At 46.6% G+C, this 24,394-nt stretch overlaps 1 protein-coding gene across 6 annotated transcripts in view; it reads left to right on the top strand.

The window, feature by feature from the left end:
* The window catches only part of RRBP1 (ribosome binding protein 1), a 55,761-nt gene that overhangs the window by 7,805 nt on the left and 23,562 nt on the right, over positions 1-24,394 (top strand). For 4 of the 6 annotated variants that reach the window (XM_073339721.1, XM_073339720.1, XM_073339717.1 and 1 more), the window contains exons 2-7: positions 8,399-9,097; positions 16,804-16,949; positions 18,301-18,423; positions 19,944-20,096; positions 20,901-21,019; positions 22,747-22,900. In XM_073339721.1, coding sequence (XP_073195822.1) covers positions 8,419-9,097; positions 16,804-16,949; positions 18,301-18,423; positions 19,944-20,096; positions 20,901-21,019; positions 22,747-22,900 — 1,374 coding nt within the window. In that variant the 5' untranslated portion in view covers positions 8,399-8,418. Of the gene's footprint in view, positions 1-4,242; positions 4,399-8,398; positions 9,098-16,803; positions 16,950-18,300; positions 18,424-19,943; positions 20,097-20,900; positions 21,020-22,746; positions 22,901-24,394 lie in introns of those variants that run through there. The other 2 variants (XM_073339718.2, XM_073339722.1) reach the window with 2 other exon arrangements.

Genomic DNA, 24,394 nt, shown 5'->3' with positions numbered 1-24,394 from the left:
CTGCTGAGTCAGAGACTGCCCTGGGAGGGGAGGAAACTCGCCAGCAGCAGAACCGGCTGGGTGGCAGACAGAGCTGGGAAACGCTGCTGGGAGCCTGGGAAAGAGGCTTCGAGAGAGCAGGGCTGATCTGCTGGAAACCCAGGAAGAGGCTGGAGCAAAGGCCCAAGGCGAGGCAGAAAGTAATCCTGGGAAGGCAGCAACAAGTCTGTAGTCCGGTCTCGGCTGCCCATTCAAGGGTCCCTGGACTGTAACCCAGAGAGAGGGAGGGCCTGGCTTCCTTTACAAGCCCTGGCTCACACACTGTGGCAATGAAGACATTGCTGCAGTAAGACATTCTTGCCCTCAAGAGTTTACAACCGAAATAGACAAGACAAAGCGTGGGAGGGGAAACTGAGGCACGGGGAGGGGAAGTGACTTGCCCAGGGTCACCCAGCAGGTCACTAGCAGAACTGGGGAAGGAGTCCAGAGTCTCAGGACAGTGCCCTATCAACCTGTGTTGGAAGGCAGCGTCATTACTCTTAAACTTGTCACTGACAAATCTAAATCTACCACTGGTGGCTGATAGATGTGGGAAGATGCTCTTAAAAAAAGGACTTTGTAAAACAGATTGGTGACCTACTCTTAAGAACCCCAAGTTCCTAGGCCTTATGGGTAAGAGAAGAGACCCTGTTTTCTTCTCAGTCACGAATGTTAGAAATACAGCATTATACTGGTTTTGGAGCATTCATTAGCCAGCAAATGATAGACGCTGATGAAATGGCAGTGTCAATTGTGCGGAAGTTAGATGTGACTTGTAGTGTTTTAATTTCACAACTCTCCCACTAAATAATCTGTACCATGGACCTTGCTGCAACCTAGACTGACATTCCCAGAGGAGAATTCCTCCAGCTGGCACTGTAAGGTCATTGGGCTCCTCCAGCTTCACATGAGATGTTCTGAGAACCAGGCAGAGGAAGCTGGAATATTGGTTTAAAGCTTTCTCCTCTGGGCATCCGTGGCTCTCTGGGAGCTCTGAACACTACTGATTCTGTAGCCCCCCTTCTGCCCCCATATCAGTTAATCCCTCTTTCCAGCCTTGGATCCTCTGCCTTCATATTTTGCACATAGCTTAAAAAAAAAACAAACCCAACCAAGCATGGGTTTATGGTGGTTCAGGTGTGCTTTCTTAACACACATACTGGAAAAGCAGGGCAAATCATAACTGCTGTACTGCCATTCTAATGCTCTGTCTAACACAGTTGGTTCAACAGTGCTGTGTGCCCTGCGGGGAGACAAAGAACTGAAAATCATGCCACACCGCACATGCAAAGCTGCTTCATTTAATGATAACTTGGAGTAGTAACATTTCAATCAGACCATACACTGGCTTTTGACAAAGATGAGTTGCCACCCAGAGCTCTTCAGTGCAGTCACAGGCTGCGTGTTTGACTAGACGCTACGTAAATGCATTTTTAGGAATGCGCCTTGATGATAAGAAACTCACCGATGTCAGTTTTACTGATGCCTTAGCACAAGTTGTCACCTCAATGGATGATCTAGTTGCGGTGCTTGGAAAGCTCAGCAGCAAAAGTTGGCCTGAAAATTAATTGTGGTAAAGTCATAACTTGTCCGGTTGTGGAGTTTGAATACGTTGCGGATTCTAGCATCCTAATGGGCAACTGTCACGGAGTCCCTGGGCGATGCTCTGGACCTGCTCCCCATGAAGCCAGTCAGGACTCTGGGGAAGTCTCCTTTCTGTGAGCGGCCTGTCTTCAGGGCACACAGCTCACACAGCTTCCACCTTCCTGGGTCTGACCTCGGAGCATTCAGCATCCTCTGCCCCTCCGTGCGCTTCCCCCAGCGAGTCCGCTCAGGCGGGGCTCCTGGGGAAGCTAGAGGGTCCTGCGCCCCAACTTCGCAGTTAGACGTGACTCTCAGCCAGCCAGTAAAACAGAGGTTTATTAGATGACGGGAACATGGTCTAAAACAGAGCTTGCAGGTGCAGAGAACGGGACCCCTCAGCTGGGTCCATTTTGGGGGGCAGTGAGCCAGACAACCACGTCCGCCCTTCACTCCATGTCCCAGCCAGCGCCAAACTGAAACTCCCTCCAGCCCCTCCTCCTCTGGGCTTTGTTCCTTTCCTGGGCCAGGAGGTCACCTGATTCCTTTGTTCTCCAACCCTTCAGCTTTCACCTTGCGGGGGGAGGGCCCAGGCCATCAGTTGCCAGGAAACAAGGTGTTGGCCATTCTCTGTGTCCAGACCCCTGCACACACCTGCCCTCTAGGGCTCTGCAATGATCATACACCCTTACCCCACCACCTAGATACTTAAGAACTGCATAGGGGAAACTGAGGCACCCCCACAATGTTCGGAGGAAACATTAAGAACAGTCCCACTTTGTCACAGCGACCACCCAGTCGAGATTGTCAGTGATTTCAGCTACCTCAGCTCGGTTGGGCAGCATCAAGGAATAACTTGAAGCCTATACTTCAGAAGTGTCAGCAGTAATGGGACACCTCCATTAAGAACAAAAAGAAAAGGAGTAAACGTCTCTTGAAAATGATGAGTAGAGAGATGAAGCTGAGGACACTTAATGCTTTGGTGGTCAATATTCTGACCTATGGGACTGAAAATAAGTTGGACACTGTTCAGATGAAGTGTCTCCAAATGATTGGAAACATCAAATGGTACAAATTGAAGTGAAATGACTAGATCCATTTTCCAACTAAACAGGTCCTGCTCTTTCAGTCATCCAGTGCTTTCCTACCAACTTCCCTGTGAGAATCCTCTTCAGCTTTGACCAACTTAAAACAGGATGGAAAAGAACTCCTCCCTTCCCCCCAAAAGACCTAAAACACAAGGGCTGTACAGTGTCAATAGACAACTGTCCCTCACAGACCTCTGACTTTGTAACGTGCCAGTTTTGGTTCAGGACAGAACATCTTGGAAGTGCATAATGCATTTGATAGCCTCTACAGTAACCAGCCGACAGCATGAGACCTAACCAATCCACTGGATGGGAAAAGACTGCCAAGTTGACTGACTAAATTAAAATTATAGTATTTTTAAAATCATAACGTAAATATCTAGTAACCATATTATCTATGCAACACAGTACTAAACAATAGGGTGGATTCATTTTAAACCAGGAAGGAGGAAACCTTGACTGAAATAAGTGGTTTTAATCTTGTTTTGCCCTTTTATTTTTCTAAAAAGCGTCTCATTCTCATTGGTTTGTTTGACAAATATTTGATCTGTTCACAACCAAATATATCCTTTACATAAATTTGTTGCTATTTTTTATTACATGTGTGATACACTATTTCCATGCACACTTATTTAAGCAGTTTAACACACACACATTTAGATTTTTTTTTGGTTAGAAATTGGTGAATGGCGCACTTTTCTACTGGATTACTTGGTTTGGGTCAAGCTGTACTTGAATGGGAATTGGAATTCAATTAAAAATGCACCACAACATTTTAAAATTTGTTTTTATTAGTTAAATAAAAACTACCTTTACATGTGCTGGGTACATAAGAAAATGTGTGTATCAAAACATATTTTGCATTTAAAACTGACTTATTAAATACAGGAGATTTTAACTGTGGTTAGTGAATTGATTGGTGGTTTTTTTTTTTTTGTTTTTTTTTTTTTTTGGTGTATGAGCCAGATTTTCTGTGTTGTTTGGGCACCTAAAGATGCAGACAAATGCTTTAGTAGTTGTTTCAGAAGCATATTTAGGTGCCTGAATGCTTTTTGAAAATTCATGTCTTTCAGGGTTTTTAGAATTTTAGTAGGTTTCGCTGTGACGTTGCACTCCATAATATTTTATGGAAATATGCTTATGAGTGTGAATATGATGTAACTGGAATATGCTTCATGCAGAAAGTCTCTTGTAAGGTATCATTACAAAGCTTATGATCCACTGAGTGTGTTCATGCCTATTTGTTTGCATGTATTATTTCTATGTCTGGGGTTAGGAGAATAAGATATAAACTTGTATTACTGATGTTAAGTGGAAGCCAATAAGGGTGCTTCAGAATCAGTGACTTGTAAATGGCTCTGTTTACTTGCAAACCTTCCTGAATATGTGCGGGCTAGCCCTGAAAGAATGGAGGCTGGGGTCTCACAGGACATGTGAACATGTCACCTGATACTGGAATCCCTCTTAAACCTGGTGCTTTTCCATTTAGAAGGAGGGGTGGGGACCCAGAGAGACACAAGATTTCCGCCGTGTGCCAAGGCTATAAAAAGGTGTGGAGCAGAACAAAGGGGGTGGCCAGTCATGAGAACACCGCTACTTTCCACCTGAGATGGCTGCTGGAACCAACAAGGACTGTACCAGGGGAAAGGATTGGGCCCAGACTAGGAAGGACTCTAGTCTGTGAAAGACGTTTATTGGAACATCTCTGAGGGTGAGATTTTACCTGTAATCGGTTTCTTAATGTATTAGGCTTAGATTTGCATGTTCTTGCTTTATTTTTCTTGGTGACTTACTTTGTTCTGTCATCACTTGAAACCACTTAAATCCTACTTTTTATTCTTAATAAAATCACTTTTGTTTATTAATGAATCCAGAGTAAGTGATTCATACCTAGAGGAGCAAACAGCTGTGCATATCTCTCCATCAGTGTTATAGAGGGTGGACAATTTATGACTTTACCCTGTATAAGCTTTATGCAGAGTAAAATGGATTTATTTGGGGTTTGGATCCCATTGGGAGCTGGGTCCTGGAGCTAGGTGACCTACTGAGCAGTTTCGGTTAAAGTCTGCAGCTTTGGTAGCGTGGACCTGACCTGGGTCTGTGCTCCGGCAGGCTAGTGTGTCTGGCTCAACAAGGCAGGGTTCTGGAGTCCCAAGCTGGTAGAGAAAATGGGCTCAGAGGTAATTCCAGCACATCAGGTGACAGTCCCAAGGGGGTTTCTGTGGCCGAACCCGTCACACTCATCCTCTTCGAACTGTTCTCCCCGCCACCCCCTTTTTATAGACTTGAAGAAACAAGCTTTCCTGCTGCTTAAACTCCCAATCAGTTTCTCAAGTTTAAAGAAAATATTCTCTGCCTATGCTTGCAGAACTGAAACCAAAAGCTTTCCTGCGCAGCAAACTCCAAGTACTGAGTCTTGGGGAAATGTAAATAACAGCATTCGCTCCATTGGAAAGGCTGAAAATAATTACATCCTGTAGGATATGACATTGTGTCATATTTATAAAGCTTGAGTTGATATCAGAAGTTTAAAGGTGTCTTGTCCCTCCATCCCAATTCTTTATAAACTAAAACAGTAGCACGCTTTAGCTCATTAAAACTTGAGGAGTGCTCCTTGGTGCAGCCTTTATAAAATGTATTTAAATGAGTAATAAGCAATAGTAAGTTTAGACCTTAACATAGGCTGTCAATTTCAAATTGAATTTGCGAATAAGCTGTTTTTAAAAAAAATATGTAATTTAAAATTTTTTTTTTAAATTCCAATTTAAATAAAATTTGGATTTTCATCCACATTGATAAAGAACCATACATCAACAGTAGGCTGGCCATTTGTCCAGTTTGAAGCTGTCTCGTCGTGTTTTTGGACCAGCTTTTCCCTGTCCGGTACTGGATGTCCGGTATCATTATCACAGTGCATGGGGAATGTCACTTTCTGTCCCACTGGCGTGACCTTACATACACTGCGTGGACACAGCCACGCCAGTGGGGGCCGAGCAGCAGGCTCTGAAAAAGGCACTCTGTGCGGTGGGACCTCACGTGGATTCTGTGTGTGAAGTTACAGGGGCACGCAGGCAGGAGCGGGCCTATGCCGTTCCCAGACCTACTGGCATGTCCGTTATTCTGGGGAATGTGGCAGTGGCCACTCTAATCAGCGTAGCCCTGTATACACTTTTTGCAATGCTGTATAGTGAATCAAACTGAAAGTAATTCAGGGACTGGAAAATTGTGTCCAGTTCTGTTGTCAGCGCTTCAGAAAGGATCTTGAAAAGAGCTGCTGGAATGACTCGTTGTCTGGAAAACATGACTTTTTAGTGAGACTTCAGAAGCTCAGTTATCTGCAGCAGATCCCAGAGAGTGTTAAGAGGTGACTTGGTTGTGCCTATGAGTACTGGGGGAGGGAGGGGAAAGATTTTTTGATAGCAGAGGGCTCTATAACCTACCGCAAAAAGGCGCAGCGAAATCCAGTGGCTCGAAACTGAAGCTAGACATTTCTAACCTGAATTTAAGTTGCAGATTTTTCACGGTGAAAGTAATTAACCGTCGGAACAACTTAGGGTTGTCAGTTTTGGCTGGACATATTTCCTGGAGGTTTCATCACATGACACAATCTTTAAAGCAGTGATGTCCAAACCTGTCCTGTTGTGACCCCCTCCCCACCTTACCAGTAGTGGAATCTGTCAGCATGCCCCCCACGCCCCCCGCATTACTGTACAGTTGGTTCAGCAGAGGAGCTCGGGCTGAAGGCAGAGCCGGGGGCAGAACTGGAGATAAGGTGGAGCTGGGCTGGGGGCGGGCTGGGCTGTAGCTGTAGCTGGGGGCAGAGCAGGGCTAGGTGACGCTCCCTTCCCAACTCCCCTCTGGGGGCTGGCCTGAGCTCTGCCATGCGCCCTTCCAGCTTGGGGGACCACTCCTTTAAAGATGAATTTTAGAGACTCCAGGCCAATCTTGGAGGGTTGGCAACTCTGCAGTGGTGGATTCTCCGTCGCTTGCAGTCTTTAAATCAAAGCTGGCTATCTTTTTGATCTACATGCTGTAGGTTAATCGGAAGTATGGGCTGGCTGCAAGAACCACTGGGTGAGGTTAGGTGACCTGTGCTTTGCAGGGAGGTCTGACTAGGTGATCCGAACGGTCCCTTCTGGCTTTAGTTGTGAGATGCAGTGTGTGTCTTGGCTCTTGCTGTACGCCGAGGGCCTGGCTGAATTGACAGCGAGTGTGGGGTGAGAGTTGTGCTGGCCGTGGGCTCACTGGTGTCATGTGTGACCGTTGCCTTAACATACCATTTATTGTCTTTTAGGGCTTCTATCTCGAGGAAATACACTTGAGCAACCTTGACTCTAAGCTGGCAACGTGTGTGTCTGTGTAATTGCCACTGTGCCCGGGCAACACAATGTAGGGCAGGCTCCACCCCGTGCAGCTGTGAACGGCATGCTCCCCCACCCCACCCCGCCCCTCCACTAGATCCAGGGTGGAGGGAATCCCCCACAGCCTAGGGGGCATCTGCAGAGGCAAGATTGGCAGCTTTGCGTGAACTGACCCTGGCTTCTGCTTTTGAACGTTTGTAGCCCGATGGATTACAGCGGAGGGAGTCGGCCAGGAGGCAGCCCTGCATGCTGCATAGGCTCTAACTTGTGTTTTATAACCTCCGTAACACGTCCCTGCTGTTGTTTGAATAAACTAGCACAGGGGGGCGGGAGGTGTTGATACGTCCCTTATGAAACAAGCTTGGGGTGGGGAGAGGTGTAATAAAAATCAAGAATACAGGCTGGGGTCTCTGCTTTGCACTGCTAGATTTGGTTAGTTTAGCAGTCAAATGTATGTATTTATCTTCATGCAGTTTCATGCCTGGAGACTGGCTGTACCCACACAGAAAACATGGGTTCGAATAACTGGGACTTGCACTTTTATTTTGTGTCTAACACAGGTCTCCAGCATCAGATTATAATTAAAGGACTGGCTCTAATGTGTATAGTGAGGATTATATGCTGCTGCAGAGAATAATTCTTGTTGTGGGTTATTAATACCCACTTGGCTGTAACAGGGAACATGCGGAGAAGTCTCGACATTGGCTTCTTTTGGAGGTTTTTTTAAGAAATGGCTGGACAAACACCTGTCAGGGATAATCTGGGTATACTTGGTTCTGCCTCAGATCGTGCGTGTATGTTGGAATGGATTAGATGGTGTTCTGGGGACCCTCCAGCCCTACACTTCTATGATACTGTATACCAGTAAGGTAGCATTCCATTGCTAAAAGATAGTGTGAAAAATTTTACCTGATTGCAAATGGTTATTTCCCTTTAGCATCTAAAATGCTGAACGTGTTTCTGGGTTCTCTAGACCTGGCAGGGAAGGAGTACAAGACGACGACTCGTGTCCTGGTTTTATCCTACTATGCGCACACTTGGACATTGTGTAATGAATGAGCTTCTTTAAAACCTCTAGATCTGTTGGCTGACTTTAGCCTAAGAAATCAACTCGTTTAAGCTGTTCTTCACCACATCTTTTCCAGTCTGACCCACACCTAGTTTTGTAGCTTGCTGGGACGTGGATTTTCTTCTGCATTTTGTACAGTGCTTAGAATAATGGGGCCTCTCCCTTTGGTGGCTCTGTAATAAAAACAAGCACACGCGTACCCTCCTCCCCACCTCCACTGCAACAGATCTGGTGCTGGGAAGCTGTATCTTGGCACTAACTCTTGTTTTTGCCTCTTGCAGATAGAGAGAAGTAAGCCAGGATGGATTTGTACGATCCTCAGACGCTGGGTGTTATGGTCTTTGGCGGTTTCATGGTGATTTCAGCTATTGGGATCTTCCTGGTGTCCACCTTCTCCATGAAGGAGACCTCTTACGAGGAAGCCCTGGCTAAGCAACGCAAGGAGCTCGAGAGAACCCAGCAGCACAAAGTGGAGAAGAAAAAGAAAGAGAAACCTGTTGAGAAGAAAGGAAGGGCCAAGAAAAAAGAGGAGAAACCGAATGGGAAAATACCTGAGCAGGAGCTGGTTCAGGACGTGACTGACGCTCCCAAGGAAGTAGACCCTGAACCTATTGCGATGTGTGAACCAGTGATCATTGAGTCTCCTATTCTGGCGGTTTCAGCTCCCCCTCAGGAGAAGGAGAAACCTGCCCCGTCCCCTAAAGACAAGAAGAAGAAGGAAAAGAAGGTGGCCAAGGTTGAGCCAGCTCCCCCACTTGTTACTTCTCCATCAGTCGCTGTCTCAAAATCTTCTCCAGTCTTGGAAGTAGCTGCCAAAGAAGTGCCCATTGTGGCTGTCCCACCGGTCGGCACACTACAAAGTGCTCCCGTAGTTAATTCTGTTGCTGTCAAAAAAGCGGAAGCTCTGGTAACCCAAGAAGAGCCAAAGCACGATGGAGCTGCCAAGAAGAAGGCTGTGGCCAAGAAGAAGAGCGAGCTGAGTAAGTATTTGACTCCTGCAAGTGTCCTTACAGCATGTCACCAGAGCCGCTATGTGGTGGGGACACTGAGCATGGGTATGTTGCGTGAGGCACAGAGGGGGAATGCCCCCTTCCTCCGCTGTGGACTTGCCTCGAAATGGCTGTGTTGCCTCAGGAGGCTGGTTTTGAAGGGCTGGTTACGTGTGTGGCGCTCTTATTAGACTGGGAAAGCCTCAGTGGCTTGGGTTCCTCTCTGTGAAACTCGACCACAGCCTCCATTTCTTGATTCAGTGCCTTTTTTTTTTTTTTTTTTTAAAATACAGCATCTTGTGTTGGTGCTTCTGTGTGCTTGGAGCTGGCTTCTCACTCTGACTTTTTTTTTTTTCCTGTTTTGTTTGGGCGGGTGAGGTTTTGCAGCCTGCAACGTGCAGGAGGTCAGACAAGATGATCATGATGGTGCCTTCTGGCCTTAAAGTCTTTGAGTCTATTTCCTTGGATCTGAATGCCTGAGTCTGACCGCTTAAGTCATGTAGGTATTTGTAACATGCTCATCACAGGTACCTGAACACTTTGAAAACCTGCACGAATGCAGAACGAGTGGGTTGATGGGGAGACTTGTATTCTCTCTTCTACCTGTCCCAGGAAAGGGGGAGACCCCTGCTTAGGCATTGTGCCACCTTGTAAGAAGCAAGCCTGAAGGTAGAGGGCATGTGTGGATTGTTTCTTACTGATCCTCATAAGGGACAGGTGCCTGTTGCATTTTTATCCTGAAGGTGATCAGGCTAGTTGGTTGACAACCTCTGTAACGAAAGCAATCCCACTAAGGTGGACCTGCCCATGCAAAGGCTGAGTACTGCTAGCAGACTGCTATACATAGCAAAGAAGGAGCACCTTATCCTTCTGTATCCAGAAAGCAAGCTGGGTTTTGTCTGGGAGGACGAATGTTTTGCATTTGGTTACTGCTCAGAAACTGCTACTGTGCACGGCAGGAACTCCTCTCATTAAATTGTAACTGGAAGGAAGCAAAGCACGAACATGCTTTGGAGAGGCAGGAAGTTAGAACGTCTTTAAATTCTTATTGGCTTACTTCTTTGTCTTCAGATTATTTTGGTGTCTACTGAGCCTACGCTGCGAAGGAATTGGTCAGAGAATTCTGGCTTCTGAGACTCTCTTGACTGCAGTAAACGTTCAGGAAAGGCAGTATTTCTTCTTCATTCCTCAATACTGAAGAGGCTGGTAGCATTGTTTCCTTTTTCTGGTTTGACCAGTAACAAATTGCACAGGCTAAGCAGAACAGAGGATACTGCACATGCCCAGTGTAACAGTTCTGCTGTTGGAATCTTAACGTTCAGGCTTCCCCACTTCCTCTTAAAACCTGAGAATGACACTTCATTTTGAAGTGTCTGCTAGTCTTACATGTAAGACTGCTGTAAATCCACTGGGAGGGCGAAAAGCACTTTGTGTTTGAGAGCAGTGTTTTCTGAAAATGTTAATGCATATTACAAAGGTGTCTCTCTTCCTTGCACTAGGCACCTTGACACAGGCTAGTTTCACTTTATTCCTGTATAATCCATTCACTTTCCTGGCTTATGGAGGCTTTTTCCTGTCTTGCGGCAACGCGGTAGGGGACAAATTTTTCAGCTGCTCTGCAGAGACGGTTTCCCCAAGGTGGGCTAACGAGCTAACTCCCACAGAAGCCTCTGTTTCTAATGGCTACGTCTGTGCCTTGTGCAAACGGGAACACTGAAGCCCTCTCTTTAAATGGAAGCCTGGGATATTGTAGATGGCCGTGGTGACAGCAAGAGTTGTGATTCTTAGTGTCCATGTTATTCTCCTAGCCCAACAAAGTAGCAGCGTGATGTGTGCTTAAATCTCCTGCATATAAACTACTTGGACGTCTGCGGCTGGGAGGGGCAACCTCGCTCAGCAGAAAGTACGCAGCGGTGAGACAGATGTTGTCACTCAACTATAGCTCAGAACCTTGGCAGATGTCCACTGAGCAAGCTCAAAAGTGACCTTCACTTCCTACCTCCAGTCCTCGAATTCATCTCCTTCCTGGTCCACTGGGCTGTCTTGCCAAGCATAATTTCTTCAGCTGGCTTTTGCTGCAACCCTATTATGTACAGATGCAGTAAGCCTAGACTACTTTAAAAATGTGTTCCCATTCTCCTCCTCTTCCACTCCCCAAAAATCTTCCTGTGAAACGGATTTTGCCCAAAGCATATTTCCACCCCAAAATGCCAGGTACAGCTGAGGTGGGGAGCAGTTCATCTCCAAAGGCCAATGCTCCTGAAAGCTGTTTCCATGTGAGAAGTGTGTGGCTACTGCAAAACCAGTGCCTGCTAGGAGGTCCCGTTTTGGAGAACAGAATGGAGCTTGTCTGACCCATAATAAATGTGCGACCTGATCCAAAGTCCACTGAAGTCGAGGGGAAGACTCCCACTGACTTGCAAAACTGCTTCCTAAACCTAGTAGCCCTGCAGTTGGTGTGCCATGTAGTGACATCTCGGTATAGAAGGAGCAGCCGTTTCGTGGCCGCGCCTCAAAGCTCAGAACAGTGCTCTGGCTACTGTGTTTTTATTTTATTATTTGTTTTTATTTGTTTTTATTTGGCATAAGTAGCTGCACTGAGCTGCCCATATCTGGACTAAGAGGCACTGAGTAACCTTCAAGGTGTACGTTGTGGTTCTACCCCCTTTAGGGAAGAGGTAGCAAAAGTGTCATGTGACAGATCAGGACCTCGGCGTTCGGAAGCAGAAAGTGTACCGGCTATTATAATACTATCCCTTTGATCTCTTAGCTGTGGACGAAGACCCAGTGAAACGCTGTCTCCATTAACTCCACGGGAGTCTTGCCACTGACTTGAACTGGGGCCGTGTTTTCACCCCTTGTGTGTAGTGCATTTTTGCCCCTTTCTTCCTTACCCATGAGTTCCAACAGAACCTGAGCATAAGTTAGTATGCATCTAGATCCTTTATCATTAAAACAGAGACGCAACAAAAGGTGCAAACTTAAAATGCAAGGGGTAGGCCTAAAGCTAGCCCTGTCATCCTGGAGGATCAGCAACCTTCCAAGTTTCAAACCAGGATTAGCGTTACTGTGTGCGTTAGTGCCGCTGAATGCCCATGTGGGCGTGAAAAGTTCTTGGCTTCTCAGCGTTAAGTATTTAATGCCTAAACAAAACCACGGTTCATCTGGTATCAAGCTTTTAGTCCACATTCCTCACTTTTGGAGGGCGGTAACGTTTATCTAACTCTGATAGAGGAATGTCTGGCTATTTTGAAACCTCTCTACAGCTCTCCGTAATGTCAGAGCCCCTACCTAAAAACAGACAGCTAGCATCAGTTTCTTTGGGTGTGGGGACTACCGGTGACTCTCCATCCTCATTCTCCTCATGCCCCCTAAAATACAGGATTTTTGGGTGTGCTTGTCCCCTGCCTTAAAACTGAAGATGGAACAAAACCAATATTTTAAGCTCTGGATGCTTGCTAGAAGTAGTAGCAGCTAGTAGGAGGTCCATCTCCTCTCGGTTTGGATCACCTTTCTTCCCCATGCCTTGTTGAAGAAGAATTCTCCACAGTGCCCCAAGACGTGACACAGAAAGCGAAAGAGAGTAGGAAGTGGCCAGAGGCTCACTGCCTCATTGCTGCCTCATTGGCTGTGAAGCAAAGTTGGGAGGATTGAGAACTGTCACTTCTTACATGTCTGTCGGTGTAATGGGAAGACAAAGTATTACGGGCATTGGATGGCTATTCAGTCCGAGCCAGACGAGTTTCTGATAACTTTTAGTTAAACTCAAAGCTGAGACGGGGAAATGGAAGGAGGATGGCCCAGTGGTGGTGCACTGGCCTAAGACTTGGGTTCAAATCCCTGTTCTGCCATGGGTTTCTTGTGTAACCTTGGGCAAATCACTTAAGCCTGGTCTGCACCTAACACTTAGGTTGCCCTAGCTACATAGCTTAGGGCTGTGAAGAATTTCCTGCCCTGTGTGACGTGCTCACTGGTGCCTCTTCCTTCCTGACCCCTGTGGCCTGCTTGATGCACGGCTCTGCCGAGCACCCACTGGCCTTCACCCAAACGGCTGCTGTTGCGTGTCTCCCTGGAGCCTTGCGCTCTCCTGCCCCATCGTGCACCCGTGCTGGCTGGGGCTCTCCTGAGGTGGGTCGCCTGCTTATTTCTCCGCTCCTGGTGCGGCTGGGTTCTCCTGAGTGCTGCTCTCTGCCCCAAGGGGTGATCTCTGAAGCAGCCCTGCTTCTTGCCAGCACGGCCCTCTTGCCCCAGCTGCGCTGACCTCCGACTGGCAGGCTCACGGGGAAAGAGAGCATGGCCAGGAAGGAGAAGATCAGCTCCTGCCAGTGCTTAGGCAGCTCATGCTTCAGGAGCAAGAGGAGAGGAGCACAGGGAACGGCTGGGCCAGACTGGCCTGGGGAATGCCTGTTCTCTGGCTGCTTCCCATTGTCAACACTTGACCCCTCCTGCTCAAATTCTCCCCTCATTCACTGGTCTTATCTTCTTCCCCCTTCCCCCCTCCCCCAATCCCGATCAGTTTAACCCTGCCCCTGTGGGAGGGTTGCCACCTTTGAAGAACAAAACCAGGGGCATGATCCTGAGTCCCTAAAGCCAGGCAGCTGGTAGTGTGTACGGAGGCCTGTGAGGTGCAGGTCAGCTCATGATGGTCCCTTCTGGCCTTTAAAGTCTGAGATTTCCCAGGACAGTGGCCTCAGAAAAGGGGCGAGCCTGGTGACAGCCCTATCCTGCAGACCGCTCTGTGGCCTGCTTCTCCCCCCACCCCCGCCATTACCTATCTGGGCCCAACCCTACTTTTTCATGGGGGGGGGGGCAGGGGAAGAAAGCTCCTCCCCCATACACTGATCTGGGCTGGGACTCCCTGGGGTAGGGGGTCTCCTGGACTGGCTGGGGCTGCTTTTGGGGTTCTTGGTGGGTTGCAGAACCTGTTCCCAGATCAACAATTGCTTTCTTGTTCCTCCGGCTCCCAGCCTCGCTGCTGGGCGGAGGGGGAAGGGCGGGGTCCCTGCTTTCTGCTCCCCCATCTTCTCTTCTCCAGTTCTTGCTGGGCTGCGGGGTCTCCAGAATTTCTTTTTAAACCCCCCCGAAGCTATTGGCATGCAGTCACTAGTTCTGCAGTCCCTCGCCTTTTAAAAGGCTTCTGGGCTGTGACATAATTTTGCTGCGATTTAACACTTGGATCCCGAGCTGTTTGCTGCAATGCTCCTATATAAAGAAACCATCTCAAATTCTTTTCCAGCAAGACTAGTGGTGTTATTCTAATGCTTAGAGAAAACACTGAGTTTGATAAAACTAGATAAACAAAATATCAAGCCAAAAACCCTTTGGTCTGTCTGCTAAAGCTTAAGGTCAGATTCAGTTTTGCTTGCCAGATGTGCTCGATGCTTGTGCTTGCAGAATGGAATGAATGCAGACGAAGTTCAACAAGTCCACTCTTTATCTGGATGTGTGTTTGGTGGGGGTACAGTACTGTATCAGCAAACTGAAGCAATAAACAGGGCCTCATGTAGTCCGTGGTGCTTCTTGTGGCATTAACCCTGCTTGAGTCAGCAGTGTGACTTGAACCCAGGACCTAAAACAGAAAGACCAATGCAGTTAATTGGAAGCTGTCTGAGACCCCACTATTTTAATGGGGAACAGCTGCTGTGTGGATGAACAAGAGCCATATTTCCCCTGTTAGTGGTGACATGCACTCCAGCATCTAGTCCTCCCGGTTGTGCTGAACTTGGGAAATGTGAATAGAGTCTAAACCTGTGTGGTGAGGCAAGATATGAACTGCTCCATGTCTTAATGGTTCTGAAATATAAAGTGACAGGCTGAGGTTTGTTCGCACTGGGGAGCTGAGTGGAATAGCTATTCCAGAATAAGAATGTCTGTACGGGGAGGAGTTATATGAAATGGTGCAGGACTTTAGATCTAGATTGCTGCAGAATACAAGAGGCCTTGGCAATAACTGGTTATCTTAATTTGTCTAAACTAGAGTCCAAACCACTTAAAGGTCTATAAACTATGATTTCATCCACACCGTAAACCAGTGGTTCTCAACCTTTCCAGACTACTGTATTCCTTTCAGGAGGCTGATTTGTCTTGCATACCCCACGTTTCACCTAATTTAAAAACTCCTTGCTTACAAAATCAGACATAAAAATACAAAAGTGTCACAGCTCACTATTACTGGAAAAATTGCTGACTGTCTCATTTTTACCATGTAATTATAAAAATAAACTGACTGGAATATAAATACTGTACTTGCATTTCAGAATGTAGTATATAGAGCAGTATAAACAAGTCATTGTCTGTCTGTATGAAATTTTAGTTTGTTCTGACTTTGCTGGTGCTTTTTCTGTAGCCTGTTGTAAAACTAGGCAACTATCTAGATGAGTTGATGTATCCCCTGGAGGACCGCTGCGTACCCCCCGGTTACACGTACCCCCGGTGGAGAACCACTGCCCTAAACTAACCGTCGATCTCGGTCACAACAGCATTATACAACTTGTTGCAGTTCTACAGAAACTGCCAGCTGGGGAGGTGATGCCACTTCAGAAGATGAATCTTGAGAAATGGCATTTTTTCCACAACTACGTAGTTCTCCTCCACCTATGCTATGTCTGAAGATTCTTGCGCCAATAATTACTGGAGATGATAGCATTTTTGTGAGCTTCCAGCACTCTGGAAATCCAGACTATATCTGCAAATGGCCCACGCGCTGTGGCCTCATCATTCACTGTGTGCAGACTAGCTAAAGATGCTGATTTCCTGAAGGTTTCTAAATGGTTCGGCTGTGTTAGAATCCCAGAGCTGGAGCATGGAACTAAAACTAACCTAGACTGGGTGTGTCTGAAATTCATTCAGCTCTAGTCTCTTAAATGTCACTTTATAAAGTTGTGGTCTGTGAGGTTTTAACTAGGTCTACAGTTCTCTAACTTCATTGCACTGAATCCCTCTTCTGACAACAAAAATGACTCCATGACCTCAGGAGGGGGCACTGAAGCCTGAGCCCACCCGAGCCCCACCACTCTGGACAAGGCGGGGGGAGCTAAAGCTCAAGCCCTGCCACCCTGGGGTGGGGAGACCAAAGCTGAAGCCCAAAGGCATCAGCCTCAAGAAGGGGGCTGGTCACCTGAGCTGAAGGTTACCCTCAGGCTTTGGCTTTGGCCCCAGCAAATCTAACACCAGCCCTGGCGACCCCATTAAAACAGGGTCCCAACCCACAGTTTGAGAACCCCTGAACTAGGTAAATGTGTTAGTGTCAATGTGTTAGTAAGAGAGACAACGATGACTTTATTACTCTTTGGGCTAGAAGATAATAGATGCGGTGGCTGACTAGTCTCGTGAACCAGTTTAGCTGGATGTTGAGAACTGCGTGTGCTGTCAAAGTCTTCCTCGTTACTAATTTTGCAGTACAACTTGAAGTGATTTTTTTTTAATTTTAAAAAAAAATCTCTTTGTTAAACCCATGCAAAAGGCTGCTGCGTGGATCCTGATTTAATTTAAGACAGACTTATTTTGGTTTAGCTTAAGTCTGTTTAGGAACAGTTTCAGCTAGTGTAATGAGAGGCTCTTAAACCAAAACAAGCGTGTCTGCACAGGGACTTGCACCGGTTCAACTAAATCCATATAAATATGAATGTGAGAACCCCCGGTGTCCAGCTGTGGATAATTCAATGATTTATGTGAGTCTCTCACTTTTCCCTCTCTAGTTCCTACAGATGCTGATGGCCCCCTCTACCTCCCATACAAGACCCTGGTTTCCACCATTAGCAGCATGGTTTTCAGCGAGGGAGAGGCTCAGCAGCTCATTGAGATCCTGACGGATAAAGCAGGCGTTCAGGACACCTGGCATACGGTACTGTAACTCTAGTTACAAAAAGCTCAATCGCTGATTTCTGTATAACGAAGGGAGAACCAACGCTAACCACATGGTGTCGTTCGTCTCTACCTTAATTGTGTGTGCATGTTAAATTCAGATGTATGTAGAACGCCATCAGAAGATGCAGGGGGCCACATCCGCTCCGGTGTAAGGAGTGGAGCTGTGGTGACTTATACACATTGAGGATCTGGCCCCAGCTCTTCAGATATAACGTACTTGTCTTGTCTGAGCGTAAATCAGTTTTGCAGAACTCTCCCTTTCTGTAACATGTCCTTAAAGTCAGAAGAGAGCGTGTTTCTCAGCAGCGGCTATAGTTGGCTGCTCAAAGCACCCATCTGTTCCATAAACGTAATAAGGGAAGCTCTGACTTCCAGGATTATATAGTGCCAAGGCCTGATTGTTATGCCTTGGGCGTCAGAAGCCTTGTGAGGATTCCTGCATTGGCGCACATACCTCACGGGACTGAGACGACAGGATTTTGTTCCTTGGCATGGTGTGGCACCAAACTGTCCTCGTAGTTAAAACTACTAATCTCTCTAGACCCTGCTTCTCCGGCGAGAGCGAACCCCAGCATTGCCTGCAGAGATTAAAGGAAAACTCCATCGGTTTGAGGTCAGCAGGGGGAGAATGCTGAGTGAGGGTAGGCAGTGCAGCTTAGTGGACAGGACACTGGACTGGGATTCAGAAGTCCTGGAGACTGTTCCCAGCTCTACAGGGCAAGTCACTTCCCCTGTCTATGTCCCCATCTTCAAAATGGGGATAATGCTATTGATCTCCTTTGTCAAGTGCCTTGAGATCTACCGGTGCAAAGGGCTACATCAGAGCTAGGTTTTATTAACGCTTGCCTTGGTGCCAGCAATTCTAAAGTCCTTCCGTGGTGCATCCCCTTAAAATCCAGCATGTGCGGAGGGCTGTCTAGGTCTCTTCTTACCTGCTGGTGACGTCGGCAGGGTTCTGCGAGCCAAGGATCTGGCTGTGTAGTTTTGTTGTTGCGTGACTTTTCGGTGTGGCTGTCCAAATGACCAGCCTTCTGGAAGGTGGGGACATGCTGGACTGTCATACTAGCTTCCAGTCCCATGCCAGGCGCTCAATTTGTTGTCCTCGGCAGTATTAAATGCCCTTCCCCCGTGTGACGAGATTAAGCTAGGGTTGGCTAGAAACCACCTTCTGCATGCTCTCTCCACCCAAGCGTTTGCGTTCTTACTGAGTTTGCTTCCTTGCTGTTGCACTTGGCAGTTTAGGCACAAGTTTCTGCTAATCTTTCCTATCCTGACGGAAGAAGAGATTACGAGGTGGATTGCACAAATAACATGTGGTCTCTTCACAGGCGACTCAGAAGGGGGACCCGGTTACCACTCTGAAACGTCAGTTGGAAGAGAAAGAAAAGCAACTTGCTACTGAACAAGAGGATTCATCTGCTGCCAGAAACAAACTGAGGGAGCTCACTAAGGTGAGGACTGTGTGGTCTCCTGCATTCCCTGCAGCCTGAACCGCTCACGTTGGCTTCAGCCTGGAAGATGGAGAAAGTGTCTATTTGACATGCTCCCCTGCTGCTAGTGTTTCTCCGTGGGCTCTCAAATCTAGCTGTCTGGCATGTAAAATTCTTCAGAGAGCTCATTTCTGGTGTGACGCTGATTCTATACAAGGCACGTTTACGATCTGAAGAGTGGTAACACCTAGGGATCTCATTGGGCTAAGTGCTGTACAAACAGAGACGAAAAAGACAGTCCCTGTCCAAAAGAGCTCATCATGGAAGTCTGTCACACACTCGCAGAGCTGTGGCTATCCAGAAAAACGCCTTCTGCAAAATGCCAACAAACTTTGTTTTCTTTGTTTGGGGGAGAATTCTGCACAGCTCAGTGGATCCGAGGCAGCTTCGTGCATGTTCAGTGTAAAACTACTGAGCACGGCCTTGCTGTCCTTCGCTGGAAGGAGGATGCTTTTTAAATCCAAATGAGTTGAATTCATGTGGTTACACCATACTGTTTCTGAGCTAGTGTGGAAGCCTCCCTCCAAAATCCAGCCGAGATCTGAAAGTCTAGTGCTGACTTCTAATGCAAATATTTTCTGAGGCTGTGCAGTCAATGGGGACCAGAACAGGTCAAAATCAGTCACCTCTCTCAGGCTCCCAAAATCGCTATGTAATAGCAAGGTGGGTTATTGGCTGTAACTGGGAGAAGGGTGGAAAAAACCAAACTCTTCTATATCCACCCTAATCATGGAGATTCTTCTCCTCTCCTTGCAAGTAGTGAACACGAATATTTCAGTGCAGTGTCTTCACTGGGGCCAGGGATGGGTATCCCTCTGACAACATGCTAGCGCCTCCACCATCTTGCACTCTGGAACCAAACTTCAACTCCTCCTGCTCTAATTAAAGCTGAAAGCCAAGAAGCCCTTACACCTCCTCTTCAGGCTAAGCCATGGTCTGGACCTGATTTAATAAGTGGTGTGTGTGAGACTCCAGAATCTACATTGAGCAACAATTCTTCCCTCTCTTGTTGTCCTTCATTAGCCAACCACCCTGCAAATATTCTCGAATCCCGTCCTAGCTGGTGTCACAAAATCTGCTTGTGACCCGTGCGAGTTAATGGAGCAGAATAGTGCAATGGGACAGCGAAACAACAGAAGATGAGTGGTGCTGCCTTCTGATGTGGCTTTCCCGCTTGGACACGTGTATGTAATAGGTTATTGATCTGGAGAAACTCTAGGATCTTACGCCTCTCTCTTAGCTGACCTAATGTGGAGCAATAGTGGCTACAGCACTCAAACCAAAATTCAGAAACAAACATAAGGTTTTGTTGGAGTTGAGTAATACAGATCAACGGTGCTGGCTAATGCTGGGTTAGCCTGGAATTGGATGGATGACCTCTGGCTATAACATTGCTGAACACTTAAATGTTTTAGATTGTAAGATGTCTTTTTTTTTAAAGAAAAGTTGCTGAGAATTAAAAGCATCTCCTCTTCTTGAAGGAGCTTGCAGCTGAGAAGGCCAAGATGGTCGCTGTTGAAACCAAGTTGAAAGAGCAGCTGTTGGCACGTGAACAAGAGATTACTGCCGTGCAAGCTCGCATGCAGGCTAGTTACCAGGATCATGTGAATGAAACCCAGCAGTTGCAAGGAAAGGTAGGAGACGCGTTTTATGCTTCAAAACACAGGCTCTCCTACTAGACTTAATCTGCAGTCTGGCAGCACTGGGAGCAGAGATTGGTTTGCAGGGCTTAGTTTCCTTGGAGATATAAGGTAAACTTCATTCAAAACCCCGAAGGGACCCCGACTGCACCTGCTTTGGCATGGCTGAAGCTGTGGCCACATTGTACCCAGGTTTAGTGTGAGTGGCATTAACATCTGAATATTTCCCACAGCTGTACTTCTAAGGAAATACCACTGAAGTCCCTGCTTGGGTTTTAGGATTAACAGAGTTTAAGGCCAGAATGGACCAAAGTAACTTTATAAACCCTTCTGAAGCTGGCATCCCATTGCCCCTCCCTTCCCCTCTCCCTCCAAAAATACCTTTCCAAACTAACTAACTTGGGGTAGGGTTAGGGGAGGAGGAGAGGTGAAAGGATCTCACAGGAACTGCCTAAGATTTAGCTCTTGTCACAGATTTCTTCCCCCTACTCAGTGGCTTCTCGGTGTGGGGGGGAATGTCCTCCCCCTTTCTCACATGCTTTATTTTGGGCTCTGCATTTGGTTATAACCAATACAGTAAAAGATGTAATAAAAAGGGAAGATGCTTTAAGAGGGCAAGGTGTTTGGGGGCAGAGTGGCACGTCTGTAGAAAGCCAGGCTTTTGCTACCGTGTACAAGTGGGACAAGAAAAACATGGTTTCGGTGTGTGACTTTAAAGAAAGGAAAACTGTTGCTGTAGTCTTGGGCCCAGCATGCCAATGGAGGCGTCCCCGTGTACTGACGTCCTTGCTCTTCCAGATTCGGACTCTTCAAGAACAGCTTGAGAACGGCCCCAGCACCCAGCTGGCTCGCTTGCAGCAGGAGAACTCGATCCTGCGGGATGCTCTGAACCAAGCCACGAGCCAGACGGAGAGCAAGTAAGAAAATGTGTTTTGGTGAATACACGGATGTGAGCTGCAAGACATGGGTCATGCAGGGTAGCTTTACTACACTGTCTTCCTCCCTTCCAAAAATCCAACCCCCCCACCACCCCAGGGCACATCTAGTGCCCGTGAAAGTAGAGCATGCTCCAAGCTTCTCCATCTTTCTGCTGGTTAGAGCTGGTGGCAAGCTTTCTGTTGAATCATCTGTCTTTTTGAAATCAGGTTTTGTTTTGCATGACTCAGCTTTCTTGAGGAAAGTGTCTGCTTTTTCTTGGGGGGTGGGGTGGGGAGTGTTAAATCAGTGTTTTCAGCTGGAAAAGCACATGGTCACTGTGCCCCTATTCATGCACAGCCTTCCCTTGATAGGAAGTAAAATTGACACTCCAGGCGATGTAGTCTGATTGTGGAGCATGGCCCAGAGGACAATGTGAGCATGAGGTATCCAAACTACAACTCCCAGGAGGCACCAGGGCAGCATTTTCTTTTCTTTTTTTTTAAATTAAACCTAGTCAGTCTTCTGTGGGTGGGAAACCACTTTCCACCCAGCATTATTACCGATGCATTGCAAAATGCTTGCCTTCCCACACCCCATCATGCCAATTCTGGAGCAGACTGCTCATTCTCGCTGAATTAGGGCGCAGTTCAGTTGTGATGTAAATGATCAAACTCCTCCGTCTGACCTAACCAGGGCTTGAATTGAGCCCAACTCCAGAACACTCGGCACTCAAATATCATTTTCTGAAGTAACATTCAAAATTCAGTTTAGCTGCCGTCTGTGAAGACTGACACACTCCTGGCTCATGCATTGTGATGGGGCTCTTTGTCTTTGAGGGTTTCAATTCGGTGATTGAACTTGGCTCATTTTTCTAGCTTTATAGTTTCATAGAGTTCCAGTCCAGAAGGGCCCACTAGATTGGCAAACCATAGGTGTCTTGTTTAGTGCAGGTAAATTGTACTGTTCGGTTTCACTCTTTGCTCTGCAGTGTCTATCTAACCTAGATCTAACCTACCCTAGTTAATTATCTACCCTGATTTAAAATAACATTGCATATGTGATTGATGGAAAATCTTGTACTTCCTAATTGGGTTTAAAAAAACTCCTAATTTTTTTTGGCTGTAGAATAAGAGAAAAGGAAGAGTAACAATAGAGAAACAAGAACTAGCCAGTGCATACTAAACAAGCTTCTCTTTAAAATAAGAGATCATTGACTATTTAGTTTTTATATAAAAGCTTTAAAGTAATTGACTCAACTCCAAATGCTTAGAGCACTTCCTTTTTATGTTCTGAAGATAAATCCTCAGATTTTTACATCCTAAGAATGAAACTCCATCTTTTGAAAAGGGGCTTATTAACTGCATTGTGACTTTTTTCTTGCTGAAGAGGTTCTCTTCCATGAAGGAAATTACACATTTGGGGAAGCAGGAAAAGGACATGTCTCTAAATATTTGCATCTGAAGTAATGCAGTAAAAATATGTTTCAAGTGTACAGGGCCACTGGAACAGTTTATATAGTGGGGGTGCTGAGAGCCATTGAACCAAAGTGTAAACCCTGTATACAGTGGAAAATGCTTCACGCCAGGGGGTGTGGCTGAACCCCTAGTTCCAGCACCTATGCAAGTGAAGGATTGAGGCTGATGAGATAACTCCAGTCCCACTGAGCTGGAATAGTATGAGTCTATACAGAAATGTAACTGATTTGTCTGTCTGTCTGTCTGTCCAGGCAAAATGCAGAGCTAGCCAAGCTGCGGCAGGAATGCAGTAAACTAATGAAAGAGCTGTCTGAAAAATCGGAGACGCTTCATCAGGAGGAACAACAGAAAAAGAACCTGGAGATAAAGGCCGCTGCGTATGAAAAACAAATCAGCCAGCTCCAGGTCAGCACTGTGCCAACAAACCACTGTTTTTTGTTTTTCTTCTAGTCATGTGGCTTTCTTCTCTGAAGTAGCTACCTTTATTGTAGCTGTTGCTTACACAGAGGAAGGGTGGTCTTGTGGTTAGGCATTGGACTGGGACTCTGGAGATCTGGCTGTTTGACCTTGAGCAAGTCATGTAAAGCTCTGTGCCTCAGTTTCCCTTCTGTAAAATGGGGATAATACATAGGGGAAAGATGGCATTGTCTGTTTCGAACCAAAGCTGTTTCTTGCTGTCTGTGCAGCGTGCGGCACCGCAGGGTCCTAATTAAGTAGTGGAGCAGTGGGTGCTATTTGAGAGTTTTTGGATGAAATGTCTGGCTAATCAGTATTTTGACTGACAAAATGGAAGCTTTGCGGGAAAGGGTGTTGGGTTCAATGAATTTTTTCCACTGAGGTGGCGGGGAGAGATGGTCCAAACGTTGTTCCATTTCGACCTTTTAGAAACGAAATATTTCTGGTTCAAAACAGCAGGTTTGAAATGTTAAGCTAATTGGTTTTTAAAAAAAAATTGGCCCAAAGCAAAACAAAATACTTCTATGAAATGATGATTTTGGATTTTCAACTTATGAAAATTGGTGACTTTTTTTTTTTTTTTTCCTGGTCACAGTTCTGGACAGAAACATATTTTCCCTACAGCAGGCTTGTGCGGGATGGGGAACAATTTCTTGCCCAGCTGTAATTGCTAAACGAGTAGCTAATAACATGGAATATTTAGACTAAGGTTTGGTAAAGGCTTCTTGCTACAGGAGAGTATCGTCTTGGGCCTATTTCTTGCTGAAAAATCAACCTCTTCACATCCCTTTCCCTCACCCCCATGTTAGCCTGTACACTATAGACTTACAAGTTGGGCATATTGCATCACTGACAGAAGCTCAAAGGGTGGTAAGAAGCATGATATATATGGGGGGCGGGAGGGAGAGAATCTCCATTTAAAAACAAATTCCTCAGGACACCAAAAATCCAGTTGATGATAAACCTAGGGTTGATCTGATCAGCCTTAACACCACATAGCCAGGTCTCTTTGTATTCTGATGGAAACTGGTGGTCAGTAAACTGGCCATTGGCTGCCTTCACCCCTGCTGCTTCTTTCCTGTCCCAGAGAGCGTCGGCTGTCACCAGAAAGACAAGCCTAGCCTGACATGAGGTCAAACGAACTAAAAGCACTATCAGTTTAATGGGGGTTTAACACGGAGTGCTGCTGAAGATACCTGACACTGGTCAGAAGTTGCCTGGCACATTAGTGCTGCCCTCACGTAAAACTGCCATACCAGGAATTCTCCTATTCCTGTGTCCCACCTCAGACAGGGGCCAGCACCAGATGCCTCAGGGGAAGATGCAAGAAGCCCTGCATAGGCAATTGGGAGATAATCTGCCCCCATGGAAAATTCCCTCCTGACCCCCAGTACTCCAGAGGCTGGCTCACACCCTGGAGCATGAGGGTTTATAACTCTGCGT

Source organism: Lepidochelys kempii, chromosome 3 (genome assembly GCF_965140285.1).
Source record: "Lepidochelys kempii isolate rLepKem1 chromosome 3, rLepKem1.hap1, whole genome shotgun sequence".
NCBI lineage: Eukaryota > Metazoa > Chordata > Testudines > Cheloniidae > Lepidochelys > Lepidochelys kempii.
This window is presented reverse-complemented; position numbering and strand designations above follow the sequence as displayed.